The 23,185-nt window shown below is 45.5% G+C and overlaps 2 protein-coding genes across 5 annotated transcripts in view; both read right to left on the bottom strand.

Moving 5' to 3' along the window:
* Positions 1-90: 90 nt before the first annotated feature.
* Positions 91-18,485, bottom strand: LOC127004364 (D-3-phosphoglycerate dehydrogenase-like). Of its 2 annotated transcripts, none has more exons than XM_050871984.1 (8): positions 18,380-18,485; positions 6,965-7,185; positions 4,893-5,047; positions 2,564-2,750; positions 2,031-2,384; positions 1,622-1,877; positions 1,262-1,495; positions 91-1,113 (listed from the first exon to the last, which is right to left on the bottom strand). In XM_050871984.1, exons 2-8 carry the CDS (start codon positions 7,094-7,096, stop codon positions 830-832), a joined length of 1,602 nt encoding a protein of 533 aa, XP_050727941.1. In that variant the 5' UTR covers positions 7,097-7,185; positions 18,380-18,485; the 3' UTR covers positions 91-829. The 2 variants fall into 2 exon arrangements, with proteins under 2 accessions (XP_050727941.1, XP_050727940.1); XM_050871983.1 differs by lacking the exon at positions 18,380-18,485 and adding an exon at positions 7,386-7,542.
* A 1,828-nt stretch (positions 18,486-20,313) lies between these two features.
* The window catches only part of LOC127004367 (uncharacterized sodium-dependent transporter YocS-like), a 22,369-nt gene continuing 19,497 nt past the window's right edge, over positions 20,314-23,185 (bottom strand). For all 3 annotated transcript variants that reach the window (XM_050871988.1, XM_050871991.1, XM_050871990.1), the window contains exons 10-11: positions 22,058-22,149; positions 20,314-20,570 (exon numbers count right to left, since the gene is read on the bottom strand). In XM_050871988.1, coding sequence (XP_050727945.1) covers positions 20,364-20,570; positions 22,058-22,149 — 299 coding nt within the window. In that variant the 3' untranslated portion in view covers positions 20,314-20,363. The remainder of the gene's footprint in view (positions 20,571-22,057; positions 22,150-23,185) is intronic.

Genomic DNA, 23,185 nt, shown 5'->3' on the forward strand with positions numbered 1-23,185 from the left:
CAGGGGTTAAGTGCAGAGTACATTATAACTACTAAAAACACCTCCGCACGTCACTGTATGCTTACAGGTCACTCTAGACAAAATTTTAAGTGTCATTCGGTGGGTGCATACTTTATTGAAGAGTAATAGTAAATGTAACAAATAAAGATTTGACAAACCATAACAGGGGTAAATTTCAGAGCCTCGGCAAAATAGATAGGAGAAGGAGGAAGAGAAAGAGGAGGGCGAGAAGAAAGAGGAAAACATTCGATCACAAACCAGAATCCAATCCGGAAAAGTGCATCTGCAATACAAATATAAAGTTTTGCAAGCATCAACTGTAGTAGAGAAAATGCTTTGTACTTTGCACTCTATAAGATTAACATACAGGTATATAGAAAAATATATTATATGCAATGATTACATGTGGTGTATAGTGACAACAATGTTCGTGAAATTATGTTAGCAATGGAGTGTTATGTGCATCATACGCATCACATGACATGAGATATACTTATGAAGGGAAGCCAAGTTCGCTCATTTCATACTTAAGTAAACAGTAAATGTCTGAGTGCACATATGTAATTAGGGAATCACAATGTGTCGTCCCTCTTGTACACAAAACATTTAACACATCGTCCGCCCGTTCTGCGACGCCAAAAAATGTCGGTCAACGGACGGCAAAGGTGTGGTGGCCTCCCATCCCTTACAGACACAGAGACGCAGTATCCACTCGTGGGACCCTTGCCACTCCCGCAAGGTCCCGGTGACGGCGGCCTTGCAGGGGATTCTCGTTTTCACTAGGTAGGATGCCACAACTGGTCGACTACGACGTCGTGCTGCAAGGGTCTTAGAAAGTGAGCTGAGCCATGAGTTGCGTTCCTGGGATGCCCGAAGGAAGGGTGACCGACTCCTCGGTCCTAGCCACGTACCACACCTCTTTTTTGGTTGGGGCGGAGGAGAGGAGGGAGGTGACGGCCGCGCGCTCCGCCAGCAGTTGGGTGGCGATAGCTGCCAGTGGAGAGGCGGTGGGAGAGGCGGAGAAAAAGAGCATGTTGCGGCCCAGCGTGAGACCCGACTCCCACACACAGCCGTCCAGGGCGTACAACGTCGCCTGGCCGGAGGCAGCATTACCTGAAATACAACATTGCATCCATGAGCCCCAAGTATTAGCTATAACTTCTGGCACTCATGATTAACTATTCCATGGGTGTCCTTACTTATAGTCGGATATTTTAATGTGTACCATGATGCCGTAGTTTACGCGCCTCAAAGTACTAACCGAGAAGGATGTGAGAATTGCCACCCCGCTCGACTTTGACTTGCACAGCGTCAGGAGAGGCTGCCAGCACGGGCGGGACGGCGTTATGGTGGGCGGTGATGGAGAGGGAGACGCCCTTTTCCTGGGCCAGCATGGGCGCGTTCACCAGATTGATGCCGTTCTGCGTCATGCCCTTGAGCAGCCCTACCAGCACGGCGGAGCCAAGGAAGGCTTCCATCTTGCTAACCTCGCTGCCTGCATGCCGAAATCAAAGATGATCAGGACATGTGTACATGTCAAGATGTTGTGTTTACATCACCACCCATTGTACAAATAGCCACAATAGTGAGGAGTGACAGACACATATCAACAACGCCTCACCGTAAAGATCCACGCTGATGCTGAGTGAAGGTGTATCGGCAGATTTGGACAGGTGATTGACCAGGTATCCAAAGGCCTGGGCCAGCTCGATCCACGGCTTGAAAGCTTCGTTGCTGGCGTTGGTGAGCGCTGGGGCGTTGACGATGCCAGTCATTGGCCGTCCCTTTGCCATGTCTACGATCTGCTCAGCGATCTCCAGCGCCACGCGTCTCTGGGCCTCCACCGTGTTGGCACCCAGATGAGGGGTGCAGATCACCTGACATACACACCAATACTTCATATATCAGAAACAAGTGGTTGGTCCTTAAGAAAATTTCCACCTTGATATCCAGCCACAACAGACTTCTTCTTCAAAATGTTATCAGTTACAGACAAAAGCACAAGAAGTCCAAGCAAAAAAACGTCTCACCTTTGGGTGCTGACAGAGAGTCAAATCCGTCGGTGGCTCCTCCAAGAAAACATCGAGCGCAGCGCCACCGCACGCCCCGGAGTCCAGTGCCTTCAGGAGGGCGGCCTCGTCCACGATGCCCCCGCGGGCCACGTTCACCACGCGCACGCCTGGCTTGCAGACGGTGAAGACCTTCTCGCCGATAAGGTTCCTGGTATGGGGCAGCAGCGGGGTATGCACGGTGATGTAGTCTGCCCGTGGCCACAGATCCTCCAGGGACAAGGATTCCACGCCCCATCCGGCCGTCACCTCCGCCGGGATCATGGGGTCATACCCGATGGTCGTCATGCCGAAAGCCTGCATTCGCTTCGCGACCTGAATAGAGAAGAAAATGCTGCCTAACCAGAGTATGTATTTGCTACATTTTATAAGACCGAGTAAACGAAACTTTTCCCCTATTATGTAAGATATGTTCTACATTTGAACTGCTCAGATATTAAGTCTAGGATGCGTCGGCCCTGAAGCACATATTGTAGAGCCTCAATCTTGCTCACCTCTCGCCCTATCCTGCCCAGACCCACGATGGCGAGGGTCTTGCCGTACAGCTCGGAGCCCAGGTAGGTCTTGCGATCCCAGCGGCCGTCCTTGAGGGCGGCGCAGGCCTGGGGCAGCGAGCGAGATAGTGCGCACACCATGGCGCAGGTGTGCTCAGCGGCAGATAGGGTGTTACCTCCAGGGGTGCTGGAGAGGGAGAAGGCCGGAGTCAGGGGGTTAGTGGGCCACAGGGGGTGAAGGTGCCATGCAAAGAGAACTAGAAAATAAAGCTTGTTATAAAGCTGAGAAAATCCATTAATGAATGAATGAGAGGGATTAGCTAAATGGCAAAATGGCTAATCTAAAGTGCACCTTTATAAACTCATCACAAGCATTCAGTTCACAGCATTTTGCATTTGCTCGCCACAGCGTGAACCAACTAAACAGAGGATTTTTTTTTCTCTGGAAACCAGTGGACTGAGGTGATAGTGATGCCCTGACAACCCTGCCAAGCCAGTCAGTAAAGAGCAAGGTCTTGGCGGAGCGAGAAGCAGGTGCCCGAGCAAGGTGTGACGTATACAAACTGTCTGTCAGTATCTGTTCCTGATCAAGAGGAGGTCGACGGCGATAGCGAGAAGAGGATCGATAAGTCCCATTCAGTTTGTCTACACCTCTGTCTACTCCCCTCCCCCTCAATACTGTCTCGCAGAGCGGAAGGGAGGGGGAGATGGGCGGGGGAAACATGTTACTGCGTACATTTCCACGCTCTGAGATAAGGTTAAGATACGCCAGAGTGTGTCTCCTTTTATCAGGCTGCGTCACCATCACCCCCCTCAGCCCCTGCCATTATCATCCCTCCGTCATCGCCCCCCCTTTCTCCCTCCGCTATCTCGCCCTCTATCAACTCATAATCTCCCTCCACCACAGACACCACGCTCTCCCTCCACACCCACACACACCCATCCACACCCACACACACCCATCCACACCCACACACACACACACACAGCCACACGTCCGCCAGTACAATCCAATGTTATTACTTCTATTCTTAATGTCCCCGTCAACAGCCAGGACCGCCACTAACGGGGTCGCCAGTGGGAGACTCAGGTATACAACGGGGCCATCTGCATAATGATCAACAAGTGAGGAAACAACATTAGCTGTGTTAGAAAATGGAACTAAGGCAAAGGAGAAAAGAACTGAGTAAACATAATACGGTAGTATCAAATAAATCATAAAGGAAGACTAGCAGAAATATACGGATGGAGGTAAAAAAAAAAAAGGGGGGGGGGGGGAATATACAGTATTCAAGAATCTAGCAGAGGTGTGAACAAAGGACAAAAGAGGACAAAGATCGTCTGGGATCTGCAGAAGAAGCGACTGGCCTGGGCGTCTTAACTGCGGCCTTGAATGAGAGATGAAAGAGTTGGCGTCCTTGGGTCAGTGCCGCCGTTCCGTATCTCTTCGTACTCTTCATTATTACCCGATCATAAGAGTCACTGCATTGTCGCTTTATCATTGGCGGAGGGGCAGGGTTTTAATCATGCCACGTGCTTCTCCCGACGCGACGCTCCTCTGACGATTTCATCTCGTCTCCGCTCTGACGCCCCATCCCGCCAAGACCCATCTCCACCTCTCCCTCCAACGATATTAACATTAGCCTCTTCATTGTTCCGTAGTCATCTCACTGCCCACAGAGTTACATGTACCCCCCCACACACACATGCTCATACCCCGGGAAGGACTCACCCTTCAGCGGTCATGTCTTTTATATGGTAATCATATATCGACGTCAGACTCGTTCCCTCATACCCCCCTGTGGAATCTCCCTGCTAACAAGTCGTCCCCCCAACACGCGCCGCGAGGGAATTGCAACCAACAACATTTTCCATCGTCCCATAGCAACACCAGTCACGTGGCAGGAGCATGGGCGTACCGACCAGCTCCCGCAGAGAGGATCCAACCGTTGTCCATCTACTCAACATAGCAGGTCTTCGAGCCAGCCAGAAACCGAGGCCAAACAGCATAACGATACGATACTTATCGATCCTAAAAATTGTTTGTCAAACTGTCCAGTAAGACAATTATTTCTGATCTTCAGTAACGTTAAATATGACGTTACCTGCGATATCTAGTATGATTTGCCTTATAAGCCATTATGTAGAGTTACAGACAATGGTGACTACGTGTCCCGCTAACGAGCCTCAACCCTCATTGCGCAACCAAACACGGCAACACTTGATTACAGGGAAGTGGCAACGGTTTGCTTCCCACAACAAGGAAGAACTATCCTGCTCCCGCACCCCACACACACACACACACACACACACACACACACACACTCACTTCATGACGATGACGCCCCTGCGAGTGGCCGCTTTCACATCGATGTTGTCCACTCCGGTGCCCGCCCGTCCGATGACCCGCAGCCGGTCGCCGCCCGCCACCAGCACCTCCTCTGTGACGCGCGTGGCAGAGCGCACCACCACGCCGTCATAATCCTGGGACACAAGAAAGAAGTAATTGGTAAAAAAAAAAAAAATAAATAAATAAAAAAAAATAAAAAAAATAAAAAAAAAGTTGGTTTTGGAAAGATGAAGGGTGAAAGCTATGGCCAGGCTTTAGCAGGCTAAGTACTAAAACATGAAACAGCATTCAGCCCATCAAAAGAGTAATCTATATAATTTCAAGTGAACTGAGCTGAAAATGAGAGGTTGGCGTTTCTCCCTTAAGCTACCTCGGTCATACGTCTCGGCCAGACCCCACCGAGTCCCACCCACCCTCATGCACTACCACATGCAGATTACTGACTTGGAGGAAGGCCTAACAGAAATCAGGAGGAAGGCCTAACAGAAATCAGGAGGAAGGCCTAACAGAAATCAGGAGGAAGGCCTAACAGAAATCAGGAGGAAGGCCTAACAGAAATCAGGAGGAAGGCCTAACAGAAATCAGTGAATTTGCCTCCCCCCCCCCCCCCACGCACACACGCGCGCGCGATAATCACCAGTATCAACCAGTATCAAACTCATGGCTCACAGATATCAAGACACTTTATCATGAGATACAAACATATTCTGAAAAGTTTTAAATGATTTGTCGGAGACATAAATAGGGACAACACTCTCCGATTCGGCTAGAAATAGCCACACACGAAAGGAAAGTTGTGTTGCAGCTTCTAACTTACTGAAGCACCCCCCCCACACACACACTCACTCAAGCAACTCAACAGCAAGAACAGTGGGGTTTGCATGGGAACCTTCACCAGCGGTGAGATGGATCAAGATGCGAGCTGCCAAGGTACATATTGGCCCAAACACACAAAATATATGAAATGATGATCAACATTTACTCATGGACATAAATAAGAAAAAATAGAAGAAAGTTAGGGTAGACAGCAGGAAAGCAAGTACAAACCAAAATACTGGAATGAAAAAAATGTGATGAAGGGAGAGGTAGAGAGGGATGCTGTGATGTCTATGAGACTCAAGGTCTTGCCGGAGTTGATTGACCCGTGGAAGCGAGAGAAAAGTCCAGAGCCAACAGAGGGCAACACTGATGCCCCAAGAAGGAATAGAGTGGAAGGGGCTAAGAGAAGATAGAAGAGAAAGTGGGAGGAGAGAAGGCAAACAACTGGAGTAAGATTGAAGATAAGAGGCGAGGAAGGTCTTGACTTTCTAAACACGAAATAGGAAGATGGTGGAGAGAAAGGAGATGAGAGAAAGAAGAAAGAAGAAGAAAGAGGCAGAGATGAGAGACAAGAGGAAGGAGAGAAGAGATAGAGCCACAATTTTTCCTTCTGTCGGCAAGGTGGCAGATGAAGGGAAAGGCAGAGGTGAGAGACGGGATAAAGGTGGGGAGCGAGAAGTACTGGTGTTACAATTTTCTCAAGTCGGAGAGGTGGGGACTCAGGACTTGGAACGAAACAGCTTTTGGAGAGTGAAAACAAACTGACCCACTAAGTTCTTATCAGTTAGGACTTTTCCGACATAGGCCACAGGTTAGGCCTACATGTTTGTGGACCGGCGCCATTCACTAGAGAAATGTTGTAAAGTGTTTTCTGTTTTAGAGAGAGAGAGAGAGAGAGAGAGAGAGAGAGAGAGTCTACATGACTAAGAAATAAATACTCGCTTTGCCATACCCATCTCTCTCTCTCTCTCTCTCTCTCTCTCTCTCTCTCTCTCTCTCTCTCTCTCTCTCAAAAAAAAAAACACTTCGATGTCGCTAACAAATAAACTATCAATCAATCAATAACATCAGATATAAAGAATCTCTATAAAATCATTTCACTTGCCTGCCTAATCATAACCTCTGATTACCACCTTTGAAAGAAAGGCACCATAAATCCCCCTAGATCACGCCCCTTGGATCACGCTACCCAGCGAAGACAGCAATACCCCGCCACGCCACCTGCTTCTCACCGTTAGTTCCTTGATGAGCTCTTCCTTTGTGAGTTTTCCACGTGTAGTGACTGAGATGCCGGCCTCCCGAAGGACCTCCCCGCACACCGGGTCCACGCCGTCCAGGAGTAAAACTTTCTCTATGGTAGTCATGTCGCCGTCAGCACCTCCGTCCACAGGTAAGACTTGTACGCGCGCCACCAGTGGTAACTGTACTCGGGTAGTTCGGGGTCAGCTCCTCACTGGTGTCCATGTTGAGAAAAGAAAGTGATAATAACATTTCTTTTCATTCATGAGCAAACTGGCACCAAAGCAGTGCTCCGTGATGCTAGGCAGCCATCTAACACTCCCTATCCTTCACCCTACACTGGGAGCATCCCTGTCCACCATGCAGGCTAAACACGACTGTCCTAAGAGGCTAAGACCGAGAACCAAGGAATACCTGTCTGGGGAGTCGCTACACGGAGTGTTGGAGCCACGCGCGAAGGTGCTACACAGCGTCAGGAACCTCAGAGAATGGTAGACTACTGTGAACAGCGTATTTATATACGGCCGGTGAGAGGTGGGGAAGGTGGGAGGGGTGGGAGGCAATGGTGAAGGGGAGGGGAGGTATAACTATACCTCCCCTGACCCTTTCCTCACCCCAATTTTCGCTCCCTTGTCGGGAAGCTGGCGGTGGGACGGAACATCGGCGGCACACAGCACTCACGGTGCATTGGGAAAACTGCAGTTTCTACGCATGAATATTTCATAAAAGATCATATTTTCATTTAGGCTACATCAGTATCCTTGTGTTACACTGAACACGATAGAAACAAGGATAAAACTCACAGCTATTGGATGCACACTTGAATACTATGCCCGGCTCCTAAGGCAGGTCAGGAGGCACGGGCGGGGGTGGCAGGGAGGAAAGCAAGACGGGGGGAGGGTGGGCCCAGTGTGATCACGTGGATGTAGTGTGGCAGGCAGACAAGGGCCGCCCACACACCCGCTACTGTCCCTGGCTCTATTACGCGCATTTGGCCTCTACGGACAGACAGGAGGAAGAGAAGGATCAGGATGAGCTTTTAAAAGCGATACACAAAAGCATTATCGGCTCCGCTAGGTCCTGGAGGGCGCGGCGCCCCCTCCCAACAATAAGCGGCGCCGAGTCCGTCACGTGTCGCAGCTCAGGCGCCACGCTGGCCGGCGGTAATGTCTCGAGCCTTCCAGGAACGACCGCTGATGTATCTGACCCCAGCGCGTCCTAGAGAGGCATTACTGTGTTATTCCTCAGCCTGACACGCCACGCCAACTCAAAACATCACTCATTTGGGCGAGCAGCGGACGCCTTGAACACCTACCGTGGCGGAGACTACCACTCGCCAGGCACTCATGGGTCGTGAGGAGATACAAGTCTCCGTTCACCGTGGTAAACATTGCCATCACAGCAGGGTGTTCATACCTGTCACCCGTCCTACATTCTACCTATCTTACCATCAATCTGCAATTCCCACACAAGCATCCCTCAACACCCTCCACCTCAGCTTCCCTTCCCAGTCTCCACGCGGCACTATTTACCATATCGTTGACGGAGGCGCCGTGTGTGGGAGTGTTTACTTGTGGAGGTTGGTGTGTTTGCCTGCTCGTCTGCTTGCCTTGGATTCACGTGTCGGTGCACGACTGTAGCTGTGCTTGTCTAGGTTCGAAGTGTATTCGACCTCCAAGTGTTTAGGGGGATACTGTCATGTACATGATCTAATAGCAATGAAACATCAGTTCCAAATTAATAAGACTGAAAAAAAAAAAGGAATGTTATACTTTTTTTTAATATGTCGATAAGTCGATAAGTCGATATATATATATATATATATATATATATATATATATATATATATATATATATATATATATATATATATATATATATATATATATATATATTATAAATTGTTGCTTCACAGACACTGGAATTGTTAAAGAGTGGTTAAGAGTGATTGGCAATAATGTATGTCTACACACACACACACACACACACACACATGCTCTTATTACACACACACACACACACACACACACACACACACACACACACACACACACACACACACACACACACACACACACACACACACACACACACGGCCCGGTAGCTCAGTGGATAGAGCGTCTGCCTCACAACCAGAAGGACCGGGGTTTGATTCCCAGGCCGGGTGAAGATAAGTTGGGTTTATCTTTCACGTGTAGCCCCTGTTCACCTAGTAGGTACGCGACGTCAGGCAAGGAGTTGTGACCTCGGTGTTGTGGTGTGTTGTGTGGGACAGTGGGAGTGGCCTCAGTCCTACCCAAAGATCGGTGCTATGAGCTCTGTGCTCTTCCGTAGGGGAACGGCTGGCTGTCTCGAGAGACCCGCAGCAGACCAAGAGGTGAATTACACACACACGAACACACACACAATGCGCAGTAACACGAGGAAAGTTGGCGATGGGGACACACACACACACAAACACACACACACAAACACAGCAGGCAGGTCATTGCCCAAGTCTCTCCTACATGAGTCAATTTCCTAGTGGTGGTTTTATTGCTTTTACTCGGACTACATTAATTTTACTTCAGATTTAGAGCAAACCAAGTAAGCTTTGGAGGGTGTGTGCCTTGTATTCCTGAGCAGGTCAATCTCCTCGCCTCGCTCAGGAAACAAGTTGGTCGAGCATGACTTCTCTACACATGCAGCATCATCATCCACTTCCATTCTTGGCTCAAGATAATGACGGCCGAGGCTGAACCAGGTTTGTTGACGCCCTTCTCTTGCCCTCTCCGCCTTTGTCCCTCCGTCTAACAACTATAACATACAACGAAACACTGATCTTGGCCAAGAGGCGAAGTAGTAAACCAAGCGCGTCACTATTTCAATCCGTGATATCCTTTAACACCCTGTTAGCCATGCTGCAGCATTTCGAGTAACTTTTTTTTTCGTTTTTCTGACTGTGAAAGTAACTTTCGCCATAATTGTCCATGTGATCTTATAATTCGCAGGTTGCAGCAACTATCCTTTATATGCCAATAATTTCATAAGAACACTACGCGTGTTTCATGCTTCTACCTTCACAGCTGCTGCTCACATGCGTCGCCATTCCTACCGACAAACCACTGCTCACTACCGGCGTCGCGTCTATCGCCTCAGACCATCCCCGTCACCATCCTGCCTCCCCTTCGCAACACACCAGTCTCCTCCTTTTCATCCTTCCGTACCCTGTACCAATGACCCAAGAAAAAGGTTCTTTTCCCCGCCCTTTTCTCCCCCCTGACGTCCACCCTAGCAACACTCCCTTTCGCCCTACTCGCCGTCCTCACCGTCTGCTCCGTGCTCTACTCAGCACTGTACTCTCGTCTCGCTGACCTTTGCGTGGCCACGCCTCCACGCCAAAATCATCAACATAGGTCAGAGAATGTAAATAAATTTATATCCATTCTTTTTCTTTAGTTTTCTAAGTCCACTTTCCCCTCGCAGTAAAGGAAGAGTCTTGCGCCCCTCACCCAGCGCGACGAGCCAGACATAACGGTGCGAGGAAGCGTTGGGTACTTCAGTAAATATGGTAGTAATGGAGCGTGCCTGCCAAATAAAGTACTGATATCCAGTAACCGGCTTGACGCGCCTGACCTTATTCAACAGTCAAGGTAGACAGCTCTCAGCTGTTGACTAATATGTAAACCCAGACCAAGGTAGCCTACCATAAGCGTCGCTGCCCCCTGCAAGAATGCAACACACCCGGCCAACGACTTCCCTGTCCCACCCAGCACCTGCTCGTCACATGTATGCACAAGGCATCAACGAAGCGAGGTTTCCAGCATCACCTGACTAAGAGGTGGGTAACGCCCCAGGTGAAAGAAAATAACAAGCTAATGCTTTCCCTCGCTGGCGACAAGTAACTTGAACGAGTACGCACCAGTGGGTCTTTTCCTCAGTTCTGTTTCCCAGTGACACAGCGCTGGGCCGCAGCCCCGTACTCACAGTATGTGTTAGTACTGTTACCTTCCCAGATAAGCTTGTGCCCTCAAGTTCTATGAGTCACTTGGCCGCGGAAGGATTATGCACTGCCGCCTCGTTGGCCGGGTCAGTTTCCCGCCCCGGTGGTGGTGGCCGCCATTCGGACCCAGACCTGTTTGAGACGTGGGTCAACAGTCACCCAAGCCTACCTCAGTCCCACTGCCAGGTGTATTCTTCAGTCAAATTAGTTATTCGGGGTTCCTGTTGTAAGAATGGGTAGGTGGGTGCAAGGTGGGTGCATACGCTGCAGCTGCGCGTGGCAGCGATGCTCATCTCCGGTCCGTTGGCACTTTAACCCTGTGGTAGGTAACAACCATGTATTCCGGAACACGAGCCACTGTGAAATCCGGTATTGCCACAATTTACCACTCGTAAGGCAACTGTGAAAATTCCGATCTGATGACCCATCTATATATATATATATATATATATATATATATATATATATATATATATATATATATATATATATATATATATATATATATATATATAGCTACGCGTGGCCTCGGAGCTCTTTTCCGACGAATTAGCTCTAGTGAATGTGTTGCGTGTGAACCCATTACCACGGGACACCATGAGCAAGTATGACATTCGAGTTACCATAGTTTACCTTTCCCATGTTTCCCCAGGTACCCATTTATCGATCAGCCCAGAAGGGGAGAAAAAATGGTCCAAAAAGTTTGATGGTTAGGAGATGAGCAAGAAAGTTGTCAAACGTCGTCACAAAGTTTACAAGGTGAAAATATGAGAAGGTTCTCCTGGGCCTCCGCAGCTCAGTTCCCAACCGTACTGTGCGGCGGGTGGCGTGGGGATGCAGGTGACGCTGTTAGTACTAAGAGTGAGAGTGGAAGATCTCCAGCACGTGAGCACCGGCTGATAGTCAGTTGCCTGCTTGCCGTCACTGATTACTTAATACTTGCTGCAGCGTCTTTAGTGGTTTTTTGCGTTTTAGACCAGTGATGCGTCACTTCTCAGCAGGGAAGCACAGACACCCTGTCTGTTTCTTTCACGAAGGAATATGCAATATCCCAGCTGCCATAAGATGCCATACTCAAGCCCTGGCCAGACCCAACACCCTCGCCGACTCGCTCCCTCGGCATTAGGATATTATTCAGTTCTCTTCACGACGCCACAACCTGAAGATTCCCGGCAAGGAAGAAGTCTAGGCAGCGATGCAGTGTGCTCATTGGTTGTGTACACGACGACCCTTCATAAGTGTTTGCCTAATTCTGGCGTCGCGAGGCAAAGACGTTGCTAAATCTCCCTGCACTACAGCATCAAATTCACTTCCACCTTTCACATCGCTGCATCATCAGCCAATAAGATTTGCTGCCAGCTGTTCTTAAAGTCCACCCAAAATTATTCCCAAAATTGTAACTATATGCAATTTCGTGGGTATTGTTCAATAACTACGGAGCAAGAGAGGCGAGAGGAGTATATTCTTGCAGTTGAATTATTTCGAGTGCTTTCGCGCGTGCCAGCAAGCGCGCGTGCTGACGGATTTTAAATTAACTATGGCTCATTTGCCCCTGCAAAACATATAGGTTGAAAGCTTTTGTATGTATACATATGAATTTATATATTTTAATATAATATTTTTAAATGTAGCTGGACTAGGCTCCTCCCCCATGCCTCTGAGGGCAGCACATAGTAAGATTTTTTCCATCTTTTTATAATGTTCTTGAGCTGCCTTCGGTGCGCACGCATGCACGCACGCACACACGCATAAGCACACACAAATACAGCAAACAAATCCTCTCCCCAAAATGACTAAGCTAAAAAAAAAATTTTAAATGAAAGAGGGCGATGAAATAATATGACTAGACGAAAAAATTAATAATATAAAGCAAGATTCATTTAATCTTGTCGCGTCAATAAAAGGTTAAAAAGTTATCACTTGAGTGTGTAAAAATGTTATCAGAAGTGTGTGTGTGTGTGTGTGTGTGTGTGTGTGTGTGTGTGTGTGTGTGTGTGTGTGTGTGTGTTAATACATACCTTTCGAAACCCACTGCGTCATTTAATGCGCATATATTAATGAAGAGGAGGAGGAGGAGGAGGAAGAATAAGAGAATAAGATCAGGCATGAAGACAATACGAGGTGGAGGAGTGCAGAAGGACGATGAAAAATCCCATAAAGAGACAGAAAAATTGAGGTGAGGAGGAAGAGGAGGACCATGAGAAAAGTACAGCCCTCCTCTTGTCGCAGGAGCTAGGGGGATAGTGTGTGTGTGTGTGTGTGTGTGTGTGTGTGTGTGTGTGTGTGTGTGTGTGTGTGTGTGTTTACTTATTTGTATTTATCTATTTGTAGCATGCAGGGCCTGAGCTTGATGCAGATAGTCCTGTCTCCTTTACGTTTACCCCATTCTTTCTTTGATTTGGTGGACACTCTTCGCCTCCACCACTTCCTCCGCCAAACTGTTCCAGAAATCCTCACTTCTATTAGGAAAGCTGTCCTTCTTTTCGTCTCTGAAGCATGTTCCCTTTCTCAGCTTCTTGTTGTGTCCTCTCAATCCTCTCCTTTGCTCTCTCTTCACCAAGTCCTCTCTATCTACCTTACCCATACCACTCATCAACTTAAACATCATTATCAAGTCTCCCCTTTCTCTCCTCTGTTACAAAGTTGGCAGGTTCATGCGTTCCAATCTTTCTTTATATGGCAGATTTGAGAGCTCAGGTATCATTTTTGTTGAAATTCTCTGAACTCTTTCCAGTTTCTTTACATCCTTTTGTGTGTGTGTGTGTGTGTGTGAGGACCATACCACTGCTGCATATTCTAACTTTGGTCTAATCATTTCCTTTATTATCTTTGTCCTCATATCTATATACATATAGTGGAATGCAAATCTAACATTCTGCAATAGTCTATATGTATCGCCAAATATCCTGTTAATTTGTTTTTCTGGCGTCAAAGAATCCTGAATTGTCACTCCCAGGTCTTTCTCTTCCTTAACCACACTTATGTCTCACCCATTTTATATTGTTTCAGGGGTCTATTTCTACTTTTTCCCATTCTCAATATGTGACATTTGTTTGCATTGAACTCCATCTCCTATTTGTTGCTCCACTCACATATTGCATTCAGATCCTCCTGCAACCTCTTACAATCTTCCTCCGTCCTTAGCCTTCTTTGCAGCTTTGCATCATCCGCAAACAAGCTCATGTAGCTTTTTACTCTTTCTGGCATGTCGTTAATATAAATCAAGAACATTATTGGTGCAAGTACAGATCCCTGCGGCACTCCTCGTATCACTTTTCTCCATTCCGATTTTTCATCCCTTACCACTGTTCTCATTTCTCTTCCTACCAGATAATCTCTCATCCAGTTTTTCATACTGCCTCCCAGCCCTCCTCTATACTCTAATTTCCACAATAGTCTATTATGCGGCACTTTATCAAAAGCTTTTTTTCAGGTCTAGGTATATACAATCCATCCATCCATCTCTTTCTATTCTGTTCTATTAGTCTCGAGTTAAAACAAATCAAATTTATGACACGACTTACCTTGCCTAAATCTAAACTGACTCGCTTATTAATTATTCTCTTTCCAGACGTTCAACCCATTGTTTTATTTATAATTCTTTCACACATTTTACAGATTACACTTGTAAAACTGGTCTATAATATAATGGCTCATGTCTGTTCCCTTATAAATTAGTATAATGTTTGCTCTTTTCCATTCTCTCGGCACCGTACCTGACTCTAATGAACAACTTATATCATAAATTGGCTCTATCAATTCTTCATTGCATTCTTTCATCACTTGTTCTGGCATATCATCAGCTCCCATGGCTTTTCTTCCATCTATAGTCTATTCATTTGATCAAGGCCACTCACGGTAGCTTAGTCCCAGCGACTCAACTTCCCCCTTCTGGTTGGGTAGCTCCGAGCTGCCGCGGCGCCGCCTCTCCCTCCAGAAATTACCAGTTTGTGTTAGATGTGCATGTTATGTTGACTACTTGTTGACACGTGCGTGCGTGCGTGCGTGTGCGCGCACAAAATAAATGAAAAAAAAATATACAAGTATCCACCAGACCTGACCAGATACTCGCTTTTACACAATGTAAGCCTGTAACTTCTAATTTCTGTCTGGATTTTTTTTCTTATTTAATTAAATTCAGTTATCGTCAGCCGCGCCAGTCACAAGTTGTCTATCAGGAATGTAGATGCCCGCCACCTCTTCCCTTCCTAATTCACACTATGTAAACTTCACATTTTCTTCATTCTCTTTTCTGCTCCATTTTCTGTCTTTCCCTCTTACCCCCTTTCCATTTTTTTTGACTCCTGACTCCCACTCACTGCCTCTCTCCCACTTTCCCGTTTTCAAATATGCATGGAAAATAGTGTCAATAGCGATAGTATTTTCAATTTCTTTTTAGTTGCTATTCTCTAAAATCGATTCACTTAGGCCTACTGTTTTGTATTTATCTGCATCTTTTTTGTTACATGATGCTTCTCTTTAAGCCCCAGAGCCATCGTGTACATTTGCATCTCGTGTATGACTAATTTGTTTATTTAACTTTTTTTTAAAGTTCAAACATTGGGCTCGGTAATTAAAGACTTTCTTTCTTTGCTTTTATCATTTTGTGTGTGTGTGGACGGGTGTCATTGCTGGGGGCGTGGCAGCAGCTAGCAAGGTGAAGAGAACAAGTGTACCGTTGTTAACACCTGACTGACCACTGCCGCCCTGCTCACCTGGCAACAAAGGTGAGCAGGACAGCGACGGGCGGAAAGGTACAGCTACTGGCGCCTATCACGCTATACGGAGGTGATACAGTTGCTACAGGAGAGATAAGGAGCTACGGCAGCACACCCACGCGATGCAAGGACTGTGGCTGGCGTGATGGAAGAGGAAGGCGGGGGAAGGGAAGAGTAGGGAAATTTTCAAACGGGAAATAGTGATGGTGGTGGTGGTGGTGCTAGTAGTGACACTGGTGGTGGTGGTGCTGCAGCTGCAACTTATCTCAAGATGGTGACATGAATCTAAAGAAGACTGTTACATAACGAGTTACGATAACTATAAATGCCTTCACGATATCGTTATCTTACATTCTTATTTTTCTCAAATTATTATTATTATTATTATTATTATTATTATTATTATTATTATTATTATTATTATTATTATTATTATTATTATTATTATTATTATTATTATCATCATCATCATATCAATATATGCTGTCCCCATTAGAACTTCAATAGTATACAATAAATTATTCCTTTCCTCCTTGATACATCCTTCTTACACTACTCCAGTATATTTTATGAATTTCTTGGAAATTCATACGTCTGGGCTGAAGATTACAAACTCAAAACAAGCAGTTACCTCAGGAATGAGTTTATGTTTTATCAGTTGATGAGGAAAACGAAGAGGCAATCAAACTATTAACACAGAACAGGTCCATATGTGAAAAATAAATCTACGGACATTTCAAGCCAGACTATAAATAGTTCGTAGGCGTTTTGCCCTTGTTCTCTACACACAAGAGAAAGTTTGTGATGCATAGTTTCCAAGCCGCCCAAGATGCACAAGATGAAAAAAAGTCAAACATAAACGTTAAATCGGGCGCGGCAAACAACAATACCCCAGATTATGAGATCCGGTTGTACAAGATCTTGGTAATATTTTGATGATTTTAAGTAGTATTGAATTGTGTGGTTTAATTAACCGATGTTCTCGTATGTATTTTGTATCAACCAATCAACAGGAACACACGCACTCCCTATGACGCCCTTCCCGGGGGTCCTTCCGAGACTCAATTCTGGCTACCCTCCGCTATCCCCTCCCCCCACACCACCGCCCTTCAGGCAAAACTGTATTTCATACGGCTGTTATGGTGAATGTCGTCCAACGCATAGAAATGCATCGGAAATCCTAAAGATCCTTGAGAAGGAGAGATGCGACACTCTACTGGCAGTGGCCTGTGACTGGCTGGCACTCGTGGGCGCCATTGTGTGGACAGAGGCGGCCTTGCTGCCTTGTAAATAAGGGAGAATGCCAGCAGTTCTCAGGACGTTTTCTGCTCAATAAAGGGTTATGTTCCGTATTGGGCTTCAGTAATATATCAATATGTGGCTTGACACTTTATAGGTTCCTCAGGAGCCAACAAGAAGACGGGAATAGGATATGTATGATGTGGATTACGTGGGTAAAATACATTGTCTGCCGTAAAGTAGATTGGGGTAAGGATTCGTTTTAGTACCGTGCCAGTGTTTCATTACCTACCTTATGAAACATCACTTGCTCTTCATATATCTTTTCTACAAACGTTCAACAATCATGGAAAAGTTTTCAAAATCCAATTCAAGGACTACTTATTGTTGAAAATAGGGGATAATATATTTACAAAAGCGTCCTTCCCTTGGCGGCGTCCGCGGCGGCAGCCCCCCGCCGCCGCCGCAAAATAGCTCAGAGGGTTTAGGGTGGGGGAGCATATTTAAACTACTCCAAGCAAACTTTACGATCTGCTAACGGGGGGGGGCTTCGCCCCCCTCGACCCCCCTTCTAACCAAGGGGGGCTGCGGCCCCCTGGACCCCCCCCCACATGTATATGCGACTTATTCCTCCGAGGAGGTATTTCTCGCAACACCGGCTGCACCGCCGCCGCGGTCGCCGCCAGAGGGGGCTGCGCTTTCGTGAATATTATCCCCTATTTTCAACAATAAATAATCCTTGAATTGAATTTTAAAAGTTTGTAGAAAAGCTATATGAAGAGCTAGTGAGGTTTCATAAGGTTGGTAATGAAATTCTGGCACGGTACTAAAACGAATCTTAATCGTAGATTGGAAGATAACATTTAACGTATCAATAACATCAGAATTTTGGTGTAGAGGGAGTAGATGTTGTCTTTTCACTCCCTTAGAGGTAGAGTACATATTCCGCACTGTGCAGGCAGTAATCGTACATCAGTGCTTGTCTGGGTAGAGGCTAGGTAGAGATCCTATAGAATGATAGATATGACACTGATTCTACCTGAGGCCATATGTGCCTTGTTGAATAACATACGCTGCAGGAAAGACCTTGTTGGACATTAACATTCAAGTATTGTAAATTGCCTGATGACACACAAATAGAATATGTAAAATCCCCGTGGACCTCAATATGGCGGGCTGCCGTATCTCTCCCTCTCTAGGATCTCTAGGAGAACATAGGTTCGATGACTGAATCTTTTACTAGTGGAAAGTACAAATTTACCATGAAATGGATAAAGGCCGTGCGTCGGGAGCCAAAAATCAAGGACTGAGGAAGGCATAGGAGAAATGCGAGGTGTGACTTGTAAAAGGACGTAGGGGAGGGAGGGAACGAAGAGAATAAGATCAGAACGTAGCAGTCCTAATATCTTGAAATTACCCTCCAAAAAAGTATCTGGACAGATCCATGAAACCTATGAAATAAATCTTGCCTTGGGTGGTCGGGCTCAGCATGACCATGAAAGGTGGGCAGCAGGTGAGGTTCAGAGCGGACACAGCGACGAAAAGCAGTCAGCCCCACACAAGCCCTGTCGTTTCACTACCCTTGCCGCCACCTGCCTCCGATCAGCTGTGAGAAGGTTCGGAGAGGAAGCTTCGAAGCCGTATAAGCCACGGATATATGAGGATATAAGGAGACTTCAAGAGGCCGCACGGTCTATACGTGGCAGCTTCGCAGATGGGTTATTTACCAGATTCCCTTCCCAACCATAAATACATCTAACCTCCATTAAAGCTTTTAATTTTGTTTGCCTCAACTACACACCCCAACTACCTGCCTGCTCAGTTGGTTCCACTCATCCACCACCCGGTTCGTGAACCAGCTTTTACCTATTTTCTTCCTGAACTTGAATTTATCGAACTTGTTCCCAATACTGCGTGTTCTTATACATAATTTTTTTTACATAAGTGCTTCATCTTAATCGCCCTTTGTTAATTTCCTTACTTCGTTTAAAAACCTCAAATATATCCCCATGCAGGCAGTCTACTTCAAGTTTATTTAGTCTTTCTCTATAAGTTCCCATGTTTTGGGATTTAGTAATTATTCTTAGAATCTACATTTTTCGCTTATTTGCCTTCCTGTGTGTGTGTGTGTGTGTGTGTGTGTGTGTGTGTGTGCAGTACACTACAATTAAACAGAGAGGCAAAAGACCTTGTGAAAGGCCTTTATCCTGCAGTTGACTCATTAAAAACTGATTATAATGACAACAATACCGATCAAAATCGCCCTGAGCTAAGACAAATTGCTCTCCGGACGTATAGTGCATAAGGTTACTTCCTTATTTTCAAATGGAAGACTTCACAAAATTAGGCTTAAATAATGAATATTGTTGTGTGTGTGTGTGTGTGTGTGTGTGTGTGTGTGTGTGTGTCAGGAAAACCATATGAAGTACCTCCCTTACACACCTGCTGGTCACTCCCTTTTTTCCTTCTTTTTATCGTCATTCCTTGTTTTTTTTGTTTTTTTTAGCATGAAGAATAATACAACTAATATCCTCATTTACTGATCAGAACTTCAATCTACTAAATACATTCCCCTCCCCCCTTTAAAAGGTCGTCTTCCCTCACGCCCTTCCCTTCGTCACACTTCTCGCCCCCCAACCTACCCCGCCATTCGACTTCGCCAGTTTAAACACTGATAAATCTCCCCATCAACCATTATGCGTGGACTTGACTTATGCGTTTGGTTTAATTTCTTTCAAACAATACAAACAAGTCGCTACAAACCTCTCCTGATGTGCCCACAGAGCTAAATTAAACAAATGATATTTCTTCATATATATATATATATATATACATATATATATATATATATATATATATATATATATATATATATATATATATATATATATAGATAGATAGATATAGATAGATATAGATAGATATAGATAGATAGATAGATAGATAGATAGATAGATATAGATATAGATATAAATGCTTTTTTTTTCAGGTACTGAATAATCATCGTCAAAAAGATAGAGTTAGAATGTATTTCTCTCAATAAAATATACATTAAAAATATTTGCATACATATAATTGTCATGTTGTATATCACAACCTGTTTGTATGAAATTCACTAATGATAAAACACACACACACACACACACACACACACACACACACACACACACACACACACACACATATATATATATATATATATATATATATATATATATATATATATATATATATATATATATATATATATATATATATATATATATATATATATATATATATATATATATATATATATATATATATATATATATATATATATATATATATATATATATATATATATATATATATATATATATATAGAGAGAGAGAGAGAGTGTGTGTGTGTGTGTGTGAGAGAGAGAGAGAGAGAGTGTATGGAGGTGGAGGGGGAGGGGGGGAAGTGAGGTTTCAGAGGTTTTCCTCCAACTCCAGCCCTGGGTTTTCTATTCCTGCCTTCGCTGAAGCAACCGAGCAGTGCCTCTCCGCCTTCCCTCCGTCTACCACCGCCTTCCCTCCGTCTGCTTCCGTCTTCACTCCATTGGCCACTGCCTTTGCCCCGCCAGCCTCCACATTGCCATTCGCCTCCTCCTTCTTCGTGGTCTCCTGCTCCTCCTCCTGCGAAGATGACAAGCAGGAAATCAGCTTGACAAAAGACCAGGAATGACGGAAGGAAGGAAGGACGAACGGAAAGATAGAATGGGAGAGAGAGAGAGAGAGAGAGAGAGAGAGAGATTTACGTAAATATTTAGACCACACAGAACGTTTGGTCTAGTATAGGTGGTTTGTCCTTAAACTACGTCAAATCAAGCGGCCACTAAGACTTAGAATTTCTGTCTTGGCATATATTAAGATGGAAAAGATGGCGATCGGGTTAAATGAGTCAGTTGGTTTGCACAGACTTCATCGGATTTTGCTGGAAAGTGGCCGAATCACCCCTTCGTGAATCAGCAAATCTGGCACTCAGGGCCATGGCCGGACCATCTTCCAGTTGCTATCGTTCCCTCTGGAAGCACTCTTGGTCTGCCATCAAAGAACAGGCTGTTCTTTTTATCATATGGCCGACCCTGATCATTCATTCATTCAGAAATTTTTATAACATTGTCCGCATCATTCAGTCAGTTGTTATAGAAGTTTTCACAAAATTTAATCAGGCGTATTTGGTGACAGTGTCAATCCGTTTTGGAGACATTTTGATAACGGGCAGACAAACAAACAACACGGGCTTAATGATGCCTTTGCCGCCCAGTTTGGCAGAAAAACACACGAGCTTCATAAAACGAGCCTGGTACACCATTTTAAATTTACGCTTGGTCTACTGATTCTGCTGCAGTGAGAGCAGGTTAGATGACGGTAGTGCTAAGATAAACCTTTCCTTTGCATGATACCAGCTAGGCAGTAATGAACGCTAGCTCTGAAAAACACTAATATGCCATTCTAAAACTAAACGAGTTTCTAGATTCTGCTGCAGTGAGAAGCTTAACAGAAGGAAGCGCATATATAGACCCAATCCCTTAAATTGCAGAGGTATAAAACGAAGCCTACCGTCCCTGTATCTGCTTTACGGTAAAGGAGACCCACCAAAGGCTGAAAGGAAGAAGAAATGCATCATTGATAAAAAGTGCCCACGGAAATATTGTTCCTATTGAGGGAATAGACTATGCTGAAAAGAATGGTCGCGTTAAGTGCCAGAGTCGCCTTGGTGCCGATATGCAGGTATGTGACCCATCAGCTCTGAGGGAATATTGAAATGAAGCCTCAGTAAATGACCCATTAGTTCCGAGCCTTAATTCAAATTCTGATGAACCGAGTATGCTACTGGATTTGGTATTCTGGAGTAAGGTCATCAATATCTGACCTAACATCAAATCCACAGGTAGCGAGAAACATTGAAGTGAGTCCTTAGTTACGTGACTCATAAGCTCAGAAACTCAAAGATAAACCCTCTGCTACCTGACTCTTTGCTTTGAGACTTTATATTGAACTGAAACTCACTGATCTTTACATTTTACAGAGAACGGAAGCCTGTTACTCGACTCCTTAGCACCGAAACCTTGATGCCGAACTGAAACCTTTATCATGCCACCCCTCTGACCAAGACTCACCGGGGGTCCTTTCCGCCACAGGTACACGCGACGGATGATGAGGACGACGATGAGTGGGACAGGCGTCATGATCACGGCGGCGGCGGGAAACACTGGAGGAGGAGACGTAAGTTAACTGGGGAAAGGGAGAGCAGTGAAGGTATGATAAAAGGAGGGAGTAGGAGAGAAATGGGAGGAGGAGACGCAGGTTAAAGGGGGAAGGGGAGTAAGGAGGTATGGTAAGGGGAGAGAAGGGAGTGCGAGAGAAATGGGGAGTAGGTTACACAGGTTAAATGGGGGAAAGGGGGAGTAGCGAAGGTATGATAAGGAGAGAGAGAAAGGGGAGTAATAGAGATATGTTAGGAAAGGAGAGAGGAGTACGAGAGATATGTTAAGGAAAGAAGGAAAACTAGAGGTATATGGGGGAGGAGAGGCGAGTGTAATGGGGAAAAGGGGAGTAGTGGATGAGTGGTAAGAGGACAGAGAGCACGAGAGATATGTTAGGGGAGGAGAGGGAGCACTAGAGGGATGTGGGAAATGGGAGGTGGGTTATATGGGAAAAGGGAAGGTGTGTGTGTGTGGGGGGGGGGCGTAGTAAGGGGAGAAATCAGTGGCAAAGCATGATTAAGGAACAGATACATTTTGAATACTGAAAAAGATATCATTCAACAGACAACACAAGGAAACGAAGAAAGTAACGCACTCCATTCTCTGAACCATGAACAGCTGGCAAATCTTAACACACACACACACACACACACACACACACACACACACACACGTACACAATTAAGGATGAGGCAGTAAATATATAACATAATAATGATATATGATCAAAGTAAAAATATCATCAACAGCTGCCAAATATGAAAATTAATGAACACTTGGTAAATCTAGGGGTCATCTTAATAGTAAACATTCCTGGGCCCAAGATCACACATTTGACAGGGCTTTTGTAGGAGTTTCCGGCATTTCCAAGGGTAGTTTAATGACCCTTTTGGTAGTTTGACCCTCCTTTTTCATGTACACTCTCAACAAAAAGTTATCGAACACCTGGGCACGATGGATGTGAAAATGAATCGATCGCGACTAGTCGCCTCGGAATGGTTGGTACCCCTGATTGTGATGACGCATCTGAATCCATTACTG

This window comes from Eriocheir sinensis, chromosome 28, assembly GCF_024679095.1.
Source record: "Eriocheir sinensis breed Jianghai 21 chromosome 28, ASM2467909v1, whole genome shotgun sequence".
Classification (NCBI taxonomy): Eukaryota; Metazoa; Arthropoda; class Malacostraca; order Decapoda; family Varunidae; genus Eriocheir; species Eriocheir sinensis.